Source organism: Echiichthys vipera, assembly GCF_963691815.1.
Source record: "Echiichthys vipera genome assembly, chromosome: 1".
NCBI classification, from domain to species: Eukaryota; Metazoa; Chordata; class Actinopteri; order Perciformes; family Trachinidae; genus Echiichthys; species Echiichthys vipera.
In genome coordinates this window covers 34,187,146-34,199,598 of record NC_139826.1, presented here as the reverse complement: position 1 = coordinate 34,199,598, position 12,453 = coordinate 34,187,146, and the positions used below count along the sequence as shown (strand labels likewise).

Below are 12,453 nucleotides of genomic sequence, written 5' to 3'. Positions count from 1 at the left end.
CATAAATTAGGGGGTTTACTGCCCACGGTTTAGTCTTAAAGGCAGCTGTCAGTGACAGAAGGTAGCCAATTACATTTAATCAAGTATTGTGGCTTGAAAATATAACAGCATCTTATATGGACAACATTATAATTATTATGGGTAAATATCATTCATGCATGTTAAATGAAAAAATCAGACACTAAATTCAATTCAATTCAATTCAATTTTATTTATAGTGCCAAATCATAACAAAAGTTATCTCAGGTTATCACTTAGTGTCTCAGTTAGTGTCTTGACGACTGTTGCAGCAGGAGACTGGAGCACCTTCCGTGAAAGTCTGATTCTGCCGTCTGTTGGGTCTCGACCGAAGTACTTGACCTGTATCTGCTGTCCCACGTCTAATCCCAACGCACTCAGGACACTTTACAGAGCAGGTATAGACCACACTCTATGACTTATTTATGATTTACATAGACCCAACAATTCCCCCGTAGAGTACGGTGGCAACGAAAACATTCCCTATAACAGACAGGAACATCGGACAGACCGAACTCTATGGAGGACGGACATCTGTCTGCACCAGTTGGGGAGGAAGAAAAGGAGAGAGAAAGAGAGGAAAGATGGACAGATGGACAGAGAGAGACAGACACAATTCCAGTGACTATAATAATATCTATAGTAATGTGACTGTATGTGACTTATATGACTTATATGGAATGGCAGTTAATACATACAGTACAAGTCCTGTGTGTGTCAGTTGTGGTCATTTATTTAAGAATATACAGTACACTAACTATTGTTGACACTACAGGATATGGCCACAATATTTGGTAATGACCTTGTTGTTTTTGTACTTTAGTGATGCACTTCCTTAACAAATATTCAATTAATCAAATAACCAGACACACAGTAAACCCAGGTCCTGGGTTAATTGCCTTCTTTGCTTTCCATGTAAACTGAGATGTTGATAAAAATAGACAGGGGTTTTAAATGCGAGGATCATATGTGGTTTGTGTCTGTACAGTTTACAGAAAGAGAAGAAGTTATTCTACTGTAGTGTTACAGTGCTCCTTACAGGTCTGACTCAGGGCAACAAAGTTATTAGCCACTTTATGCTGAGAGCATCCAAGATTAAATAGGATAAAAATGATTAAAAGCATTTTTATTTATTTATTTGCTGAGCTGATGAACAAAAAGCCTGAATAAGCCCTTTATAGCTACACAACTGCTTTTTCTGAATGTCCTGTTTTTCTGCTTCTGAACCCATGTGGGCATTTTGCCTAAAAGTAAATAATAATATATAAATAATAATTAAAAGTCTACACACCCTCATGAAATTGCAGGGTTTTTTTTGTAAATGTCAGACTTCCATCATTAACGCTATCTTCCCAAAAATTCAGAGGGAAAAAATAAGTTGTTATTTATGAGGAACATCTTGACGAAAATGTAAAAAAGAACTGCAACACCACCTGCAATTTCCTAAGGGAGTGAAGACTCGTTACATCCTCTGTATGAGAAACTGTCACATCTCCACACATAGTCCTTCCCATAAGTGACTGGGCACATATTTGGTGTCATACTCGCAGTGGCACAAAAAATATCTAGAGCCCTTACTTAAGTAATATCTCATTATGGAAGCACGCAATTGCAAGTAAAAAAGTATTTAAACTGTTACTTAAGTAAAAGTATTAAAGTCTAATCAGCAAAATGCACTCAAAAGAAGTTGCAGTTGAAGTAATGGCTGCTGTTAGTATTACAGACAGACAGACAGACAGACAGATAGATAGATAGATAGATAGATAGATAGATAGATAGATAGATAGATAGATAGATAGATAGATAGATAGATAGATAGATAGATAGATAGATAGATAGATAGATAGATAGATAGATAGATAGATAGATAGATGGATAGATGGATAGATGGATGGATGGATGGATAGATGGATGGATAGATAGATAGATGGATAGATGGATAGATGGATAGATGGATAGATAGATAGATGGATAGATGGATAGATAGATAGATGGATAGATAGATAGATAGATAGATAGATGGATAGATGGATAGATGGATAGATAGATAGATAGTTTATTTCGAATATGCAGTCATAAAGAAAAGGAAAAAAACAGAGAGAAAAATAAATGTACAATAATAAAATAAATTGGAAAATATAAATTCTGTTTACATATCCAAAAAGGAGTTGGAAGAAGTATAAACTTGTTTTATTCCACCCTTTTTAATAAATATTACTGAAATAACACTTACTGAAATATTTTGCCTTCTATCTACATAGTAATAACAACAATAATAACTTCCATTTGTCATTCCTCAATTATCCTTGTTCTTATGTTTTGTATGTGTTACAGTATCAGTGTGTGAGGTAACTTGTGACTACAGCTTTTAAATAAAAGGCACATTTCCTTCTGAAATGTACCAAATCCTGTACGTGCCTGAAAACGGCCCTTTAGGACAACACTCAGTAAGTCATTTGTGTGCATGCTTAAAGTTCCCCTTGTTATTTTTTTTATTTTAATCTGCACCAAAAAACATTACAAAAGTATAATGTTGCCTGTTCCAGCAGTGTGTAGCCTCTAACACAACATTTAGTGAAAGTTTAAAAAGGGTTTTTTTTGGCTCTAAGGACCCTCTGAAGTATCTGTGAGGGCCTGCTGGGGGACCCGGACCCCCTGTTGAAGATCTCTGGTGTAATCTATTTAATTCAATTCGGTTTTATTTATAGTGCCAAATCATAATAAAGGTTATCGCAGAACACTTCACAGAGTAGGTATAGACCACACTGACACACTGACTTATTTAATGTCTAATTATTTAATAAATTATTTTAATGTCTCCATGTGTAATCTATAGATATTTTAATATTAAGTTGTAAACATAAACATTCACAATGAATCCAAGTTCATTTCCTGTTGCAGTGAATGCGAATGACAGGAAGTTAAAAAAGACCAATGCTGTTGCCTAGTAACTGAATTCCGTTAAAAAATGTCTATATATTATTAATATTTTCTTACAACTTTTGATTGGACTTAAATAAAATAAATAATAAAAATAAAAATAAATAAAAAGGAAAGAAAGATGACCCGAGCCGCCGCTGGAGGGCAGACTCTCTCACGGCGAAACCGGAAGTGGAAGCGGATGTACATTTCTTCTTCGTTGAAATAAAAAAAAGAGAGAAAAGAAAAGGAAAACAATCACAAATCCGCCCGTTTGTTCTTTCTCTGCACGTTTCTCGACAATAAGGAAACAATGCCCGTTATTTGTGCGGCTATCGGGTGCAACAACAAGTTTGTGAAAGGGTCAGAAATCCGATTTTACAGGTAAGTTTTCCTGTTAATGTTCTTCACATGAGCTCCGACTTTCATTTAAAACAATATATCTTCATCTAACTGTAATATGAACCATCACCTTTTATTTATCTTCTATCTTTTATTGAGATTGGGTCTAAATGCACAGCCTGTTCATATAATTAATGCAAAAACAAAGCAGCAAACTGTGTTACCATCAACGATCAGGCTTAAAATTAATAAATAAAAATACAATACTAAAGAAGGGAGTCTGTAGTTTATCACGCACTCTTCAGATCAGCTTTCTCCATGTGAGAAAATCTTTTGCTATTTACTTATTCTTCTATTATTATTATTATTATTATTTTATTCCAATATGCTGCTAAAAACCTTTAATGTCCCGCAGACGGGGAAATTATTTTGTCACAGCAGCAACAGAATATTACAAGCGGAAACATGTTACAAAATAAGATAAAATTAGATAAAAGATTTTTTTTTTAAATAGCAAAAACAAGCAATAAAGTTAAATTTAAAAAGGGAAGAAATAGAAATAGACATATGTACATATACACATGATATAGTGCAGTTGTTCTTGTTCTGTAATAATACAGCAGTAAGTAAATAAATATTAGTAAATATGTCCAAATAGTGCAAAAACAGAAATGACCATAGTACAGGCATATTGCACAGTGCAGGGTACAGGATGAGGTCAGTAGTCTGTTGGGAGCAGTGCTGATTGTAAAGTCTGACAGCAGCAGGAAGGAAGGACCTGCGATACCTCTCCTTCGCACACTTAGGATGTATCAGTTTGTTAGTTTAGTTTATTTTAGCTTTACTTTTATTTGATTTATGTTTTTATGCTTATTGTTACTCTGCCCCTTTCCCATCTTTGTATTGAAACTGTTGAACAATAATTTCCTTAAATTAATAAATAGGGATAAATAAAGCTTTTTGAATCTTGATTAAATATTAGTCTGTTGTGGTCAGGGGCGGATTAAGGTGGTCAGGGGTCCCTAGGCTACTGTTTGTTTGGGCCCCCCGTATTATTAATCATGCTTTATCAGAAAAAAGAACCTTGGAACATTTTCTTTAGTAGATGTTGGTCTTGCGCTTTCGTGCTCTGTCGTCACGTTTCCCTTCTGACGTTTTGCCGCTGTACTTTCTAGTAACAGTGAGTGACGCATCACTTGACAACAAAACCGACCGTATGAACAAAAGCGACCTTATGAACCCGGCCACGTGATGGCAGCTGATTGGGTAAATGTGTCCCATATATTTATCCAATCAGCAACTTATTTTTTTAAATGTTTTTTAGGCCCCAAAAAGGCACGTTTTTTCCCCTCCAGTGTAGTAAATTAAAATGTCTGTCTAGCCAAGGCCAGCCTGTGCATTAATCCGCCTCTGGTTGTGGTGTATTGCTTTGTATGTATGTTTGGTCTGTTTTTACAGCTGCTTATCTGTTTATTTTGTATTGTTTTTGTACATGTAAAGTGACCTTGGATGTCCTGAAAGGCACCCATAAATAGAATGTATTATTATTATTTTTATTAATATAAAACTGTCACAACAGGCAGTCAGCCTGTTGTGACAGTTTTATATTAATAAAAATAATTGAACTGTGTCAGGTATGATGATGCCATACTGCCCTACAAGGTGCAGAAACTATGAGAAAAAAAGAAAAATGGCTTCAAAGTCTGTTTACAAACCCAACAAATGAATATTTGGCACATTGATGATGGATTATGGTTTACTAGTTTAGCATTTAATATATTTAAAGGGACAGATACAGGACATCTTTCCTGCCACATGCCATCACACTGAACAATAACAGATACACTTTCAGAACAATACAATCAGAAGCACCTTATGTTTTTCTCATCTGTCCACTGCACCTTAGATTATTATATGTTTACATTTGCACTACAGTTAAACAGCTTATTTATACATTTTCTTTTTAAGGTATTTTTTATATTGTATTTCTTTATTACTGTATTGATGTGTCTGTGTGTAAAGCTGCTGTTACACTGCAATTTCCCAGCTTGGGATCAATAAAATATTTCTATTGTATTTAATTCAAATCAATCCTAACCTCCGTACTTTCAGGCCCAAAAATTGTGCAGAAATCATTAGTGATTTTGTAGTTACTGCACGTAGGGCAGCATAGCTATTAATCATATTGAATTAATACTATGGGTGATAGATGCTTCAGTCAGGTTTTTACTTTACTTACATATTTTATTTCTGGCAAAGCTTCTGGAGGTAAACGTGCGGTGACTCGACAATAACTGCATAATGAGTGGGTGGCTGACGACATGTCTTGATAAAATGGTTCACGAGCTGATGCTTCAGACAGTTGTTACGTCCGCTCACATATTTCCATCATACAGAATAAAACTGCGTACATTTACAGATGTGGACAGCATCTGGACCAGGTGTCAAGACAACTAACAAACATGCTTTATATACATATATAAAATAAAGCGTGATTTCCTTCCAATATAGCTGCAAGAAACATTTAACATCAGGCTCTTTATGGGAACTCTCTTCTCTAACACAACCACAAGCATCTGTTTAACTTTTGCCTGCACTGATGGGCCATTTACGCATCCTCAGATTGGGGCTGTACCAGCGTTTCCCTCTCCAGGGTTCTTTTTCATATTCTGGAAATCCTCGAAAACACTTGAATTTAAATGTGGTGTTTACAGGGTTCAAAAAGTACTTGGTTTCTGAAAAAAAATCTGCTTGAAACTTAGGATATATACGATGCCAAGTGTACTTACAGTGACACAAGTGACACATTTTGAAACATGCAACTTTGTTTCGTTTCCTTTCAATTTGGCGATCTTCTGTAGAAAGCGTCACGAAACACAATTGAGGTTGTTTATCGCACAGTTACATCTAATTAAATTAAGAAAGGGTAAAATATTGTTTATTGTATGTACTGTATACAAAAGGGTACTTTACGACAGCTTTAAGATTCTGGTAAAAGCATGAAAATGCACCTTGAAATGCTTGAAAAGTGCTTGAATTTGACTTTGGAAAAGGTGGAGGAAACATCTCTCTGTCTCATCGGTGTCACGTTTCCATTACAGCTGCAACATTTAATTGGTTGATTGATTAGTTATCAGCTATTAAATCAATCGGCAACTATTTTGGTCATAGATTAATCGTTTTAAGTAGGAAGGGAAAAAAGACCAAATTCTCTGATTCCAGCTTCTTCAGTGTGAATCCTTTCCTGGTTCCTTTCCTCCTCTATGACAGTAAACTGAATACCTGTGCTTTGTGGAAAAAAACAAGACACATGAGGATGTTATTTTGGGCTTTGGGAAACACGGATCGACACTTTCTGACATTTTAAAGACCAAACAACTAATCGAGGAAAATAATCGTTAGTTGGAGCTCTAGTTTTTATCTCTACATCGCAGCAAAGACATCAACCGATGCGCAGCCCACACAGATAGCTTACCTAACGGCGTGACCTACATTAAACTGGTGTACTCCCAGCAGTGTCAAATGCTACCGTGTTAGAAAACTCTGATAGGCAGTCTATCATCAGACTGTTAGTCATGAGCTTAACAGGTGTGATGGTTGAAATCTCTCTCTTCTGTGTATCAGGTTCCCACTCAGCAAACCCCAACTCGCTAGCAAATGGGTACACAGCCTGGGGATGAAAAACTTCGTCCCTACTGCCAACACATGCCTCTGCTCGGAGCATTTCAGGGCCGACTGCTTCAGGGACTACAATGGCAAACAGTTTCTGAGGGAGGATGCCGTGCCCACCATATTCACCCAGGGGCAGGACTCATCGAAGGTGTTATTTGAACTATTCTAATGTCACAATTTGCTTTCGGTCTGATCAAGTCACCCCGCTTTGTTTTACACAAAGTGACTAGAAAACTGAATATTCCACAGATTGAACTTCGTAAAAGAGCGGTGGCACCAAAGGAGACGCCCGTTGTGAATCAGGTTTTAACACAAGCCGACAGAGACAGAGTGAGAGAGGCCGCCAGTCTGCGCAGAGAAAGAAGAGGAGGAATGAGGGTGAGTTTCCTCTTACTGTTGTCTGGACTGTGGGTTTACCTTTTTAAAGTTGCTTACCAGTTGTTCTTGCTTTACATTACAATTATTTAAGTTACAATTAAGTTTTTAATAGCAAATGGTATGGATGTGCACGATTAGTCGTTTAAACTTGGCTACCCTCACTAGTCGGTTAAATATATTTTTTTTTTAAGATGATTTTTTGGGCGGTTTTCAAACCTTTTATTAGATAGGATAGACAGGAAATGGGGAGAGAGAGGGGGGAGCATGCAGCATAGGCCGCAGGTTGGTCTCGAACCCGCGGCTGCTGCCTCGAGGACCTTCAGCCTCTTTAAATGAGGTGGCCGTCTAACCACTGTGCCGCCGCCCACACAAAACGTATTCTTAAAAGGATTATGATCTCAGACTGAAGGATGAGACACCACTGGGGAGCGCTACATGACCAGATAATACTACTACCACTAATTATAATAATAATAGAGTAATAGTACATTATTATACCAAAAAAAAAATTTTCCCCAATTTTTTTAAATTAAAGTTTGCATGCAAGTACACAAGAAAAAACGTTACAACCGTACAGTGTGTCTGCTTTAAGTGACGGAGAACAGAAACAGAAACATGAAAAAACACAACATGAATCCCTCCATCCCTCCCAACAACCCATGTCAGACACGGTCAAAACAACCAATCAAGCAACCGAACAACGTATGACATCGTATCTCCCCCTTCATCACACTCTCACCCACATCATGAGTTCAAAGCCCATCTCTGTGATGCTGCCGTGCAGCAGTACATGCAGGCTAACTAACTAACCCTCCATTGAAGCGGGCGCTGTTCATCTCATAAATACAATGCAGCTTTTTTCTTTGAAGTGAGCGGTGAGTTTTGAGGGGGAAGGGCCATGTGAGTTTATTTACCAAGTTTGCTCTTTAGTTTATGCTTCTGTGGTACTTTTTCATTACTAAAAAGTTGTGCGCCAGACTTTGAAGCCAATTTGACATAGTGACCAAACGGTGGAATAACAACTTCTGCTCTAGTCACGTGATGCCATACAATTCAATTCAATTCATTCATTCAATTCAATAATTTAATCCCTATTCAAGCTAGCAGGAGACCAATTCCAGCCAATGTGCTGTGTGAGAAAAATGATGACCGCCAGTGTTTTCAATGATGGTAAAAGGTTTCAGAGATCGTTTGTATTCCTAATGTCTTCTTTATCCGTTTTGAAATTTAGAGTTTCTTCTAGTCAGAAAAATTAGTTATAGTGTAAGGATGTCCTCTTACCTTTTCTTAGCTGACAGTTTCGACAGAAAACAGCAGCTCCAAGGAAGGCTGGAGTACAGCCGAAACTGTCAGCTAAGAAAAGGTAAGAGGACATCCTTACATTCATTCATCTTCAACCCTGTCGGGGTCGTGCGGGGGGGGGGCTGGAGCCTATCCCAGCTGGCATCGGGTACACCCTGGACAGGACGCCAGTTTATCACAGGGCACATAGAGATGAACAGAGACAGACAACCATTCACACCTACAGGCAATTTTAGAGTCATCAATTAACCTAACACGTGCATGTCTTTGGACTGTGGGAGGAACCCGGAGAACCCGGAGAAAACCCACTCATACACGGTGAGAACATGCAAACTCCACACAGAAAGGCCCCAGCCGGGATGCAAACTTGGAACCTTTTTGCTGTGAGGCGACAGTGCTAACCACTACACCACCGTTTTTTTTAAAGGTTTCAAACACATCGAAAATGCTTCAGTTAGGCATAGACATCTAGAATTTTCCATAGGTGTGGTCGACAAGATGTAGAAGTTATGTGGTGATTTGCAAAGTTCGGGCATGTCCTCTGTTATTGTTATTCAAATATGACGATGATGATGACGATGTTAATACATGCACTGTGGCCTAACAGTTCTTCTGTTATAAGCTTTTCCATTTGGGTATGGGAAAGGATGGGTGCGTTTACCTGTAGTATCTAATGTACATATTTATTTTGTCACAGGGTGGACGAGGAGGCCGCGGAGGAAAACAAGTGGCTGACAGGTAAGATGGAGTGTGGGTGGTTCTTCTCACTGTCGCTCTACTGAATTGTATAATAGACCATGATCCACTTCTCTGCCCATCCACGAACTTGAGATTTTGCCAAAATATAAATAAATACTCAGCTTTGCCTTTCAGCTAGTGCAGTGACTTGTTGTCTACTAAGGAATCTGTCAAGTAAATTGTGAACAAGATACTAGCAGCTGGTAACGTTGCGTATAACGTTTGAAAAATAAACCGGAAGCGCCGAAAAATTGGGCCCAAACCTACAGGAAGTTGGTTTCTGTCCGAGCACAACCCGAGCCTGAACCATGGCAGCAGTTTTGAGCCTGAGCCCCATTTTAAAAACTAAACTTCTCACTGCTTTTTTAAAGTCGAATAGATATCCATACATCATTCATCACAAAGACGATAATGCCTGCAATTAAAAAACAAAACTGTGAAAGCTAAGCTGACCCAGGAGAATCAGGTTGGGCAGAAAAACAAGTTCTTCCTCTGACCTCCTGGCTTGTTTGTGCAGTACCACAGTTGCCCATAGGGGGCGCAGTAGAGAGAAGTTTAGTGAGATCTGTCTAGTAAAACTGTACAGATGGCTTCCACTGTCTTTCAAGAAAAAAAATAGTTATTGTAATTCATAATGCCGTATGTAGGAAATCATTTTACACTGTTAGAGTTAAATAAAACAATAAGAAAATCAGAGGAACTATGCTTCAAGAAAACACAATCATTAATGTCAGTTCTTTTCAACTTGTGCCCGCAGACAGACTTTGGGAGCCAAGAGCAAAGCGTACGACAGCAAAGGCCGGCTGCTCTCCAACAACAAGGACATGTGCGACTGTCTGGATGTGGATTGTATGGGCTGCTTCTACCCCTGCACCGACTGCGGCTCACGCAAGTGCGGAGTCGAGTGCCGCTGCGACAGGAAGTGGCTTTACGAGCAGGTCGAGGTGGAGGGCGGAGAGATCATCCGGAACAAATTTGCTGTATAATTGGCATTGACTCTTCAGGGGGCTTCTGGGAATCTAACTGTGCCCTCTCCCTGAATTCAGCTGCCAGTCACACCGATGGACCATTCAAAACTATGATTAATTTCTTTTTTTAAGGACTCCTTTAAATTGTTCAGTTATTTATCCGATCTTGCAAAGCTACTGCCCCTGGTAGAAAACCGCGCAGCACTATGTAAGCATTCTCCTGAATGTGCTTATGTTGCTCTTTAGAAGAAATGTGGAACACCATTTTAAAAGTTTTTATTTTCTGTTGTGTTCTCCAGTTAAACACTGATGTGCCGTTCTGTGTTGATAAAGTATTTTCTTATTGTTTAATGTTTCAAAGAGGAATTCAACCCGATGTTTTCGTGTCCAACCGTCACAAATTCCATTGAGGCTTCATTTAGTTTCAGCTTGGATTATTTACAGAAAAGGAAAAAATAAAAAGATCATAATGCATCTGGGCTACACGGTGGTGTAGTTGTTAGCACTGTCGCCTCACAGCGAGAAGGTTCCAGGTTCGCATCCCAGCCTGGGCCTTTCTGTGTGGAGTTTGCATGTTCTCCCCGTGTCTGCGTGGGTTTTCTCTGGGTTCTCCATGTGTTAGGTTAATTGATGACTCTAAAAACTGCCCTTAGGTGTGAATGGTTGACTGTCTCTGTTCGTCTCTATGTGCCCTGCGATAGACTGGCGTTCTGTCCAGGTTGTACCCCGCCTCATGCCCCATGTCAGCTGGTATCGGCTCCAGCCCCCCCGCGCCCCCGACCCGCGATTGAAGGTGAATGAATGAATATTGCATCTGAAATACACAATTGACAACAGGAAACTTTGAAGAACAAGAGAGACTAAGGGGTCACAACTATATAATCTGTAGTACAGTTGGTTTGATGTGACATTTATAAATGAGACAAGGTGTGTTGAAGAAAACTATTAACACTATAAATATCACGTAATTATCCGTCAGTGCTTTCGTGATGTGATATCACGACTATACTATATTGTATATAGTATATATAAAATGCCATTATAGATTCCCCGGCTGCAGTGACGGTGCATGCAGAGAGCGTAGATGTGGAAACACTGACCAATGAGAGCAGACTGGGCTTTTTCAGGAGGTGGGTCTTAAAGAGACAGGTGCTAAATTGTGTTTCAGACAGAGGGTGGATACAGGTATATTCAGACGGACTGCATGTGAAAAATGTGTTTAACAGTAAAGTGTGTAATCATGTTCTAGTTGAAACCAAAAATAAGAGGACAAACCTGAAAATTAGCATGATATTGGACCTTTAAACTGGAAACAAGTTATGCGTGCCATGCTGTGCATAATCGGTTCAACTACAGGAGCTGCTGCATATCACTGTGAGTCCCTTCAGTGGGAAATAAAACTAAAAAGCAAATAATTCAAATGTCACTCTACGGTATATCTACTCTATCCGTCCAATGTTCAGTCTTAGTCAGCGGTGTAGGGAAAGGTAATCCTTCTCAAATGACAGCGTACCCTTCATTCCATTATGCACCACCGTTGTGATGTTTTATGGAGGGCTTTTCCAAGTAAAGACATTAATTAATGCAGAGTCATCCTTTCAAAATGTAATTAATTTTTATTTCTATTCAGCCATTTATTTTTTTTTTGCACAAGAGGGCCCAATCTTTTTGACTTCTCCCGACACGCTGACCAAAGGCAGCATGACACAGCAGTTCATCACGCTGGCTAAAGAAAGAGTTACAAATCTGCTCAGACAGTAATGTCTCATTTATACACATCCTGCTCTCCTTGAGCTCAGCTGTAGGTCAGGAGTCATGCAGCTCGGTCTCCATATCCTCCGACTTATTCCCAGGGAACATTTGCAGGACTGATGAGCACGATCCTGCCAGATTTAAACTTCGATGAACTACAACGGTGTATACTTTTGTGTTTAAAGGGCATGTACTTTAAATTCTAGTCCTCGTTGTCTTGCAGGGGAAATATGTGTCAGTCAGTAACATCACAAAAAAGCATGTTTTAATAAATATAGGTGTGTTGTTCTGTTTTGGTTGCCACTGCCTTCATAATGCTTTTCATAGCTCATTTTTTTAAAAAGGGGTACTTCTAAATGGAGCT

General features: G+C 38.8%; 1 protein-coding gene across 1 annotated transcript; it reads left to right on the top strand.

Moving 5' to 3' along the window:
* Positions 1 to 3,187: 3,187 nt before the first annotated feature.
* arl14ep (ADP-ribosylation factor-like 14 effector protein) lies at positions 3,188 to 10,640 on the top strand. Its single transcript, XM_083912792.1, has 5 exons — positions 3,188 to 3,321; positions 6,904 to 7,099; positions 7,201 to 7,329; positions 9,329 to 9,369; positions 10,127 to 10,640. The coding sequence occupies exons 1-5, from the start codon at positions 3,251 to 3,253 to the stop codon at positions 10,353 to 10,355; spliced, it is 666 nt and encodes a 221-aa protein (XP_083768918.1). The 5' UTR covers positions 3,188 to 3,250; the 3' UTR covers positions 10,356 to 10,640.
* Positions 10,641 to 12,453: the final 1,813 nt, after the last annotated feature.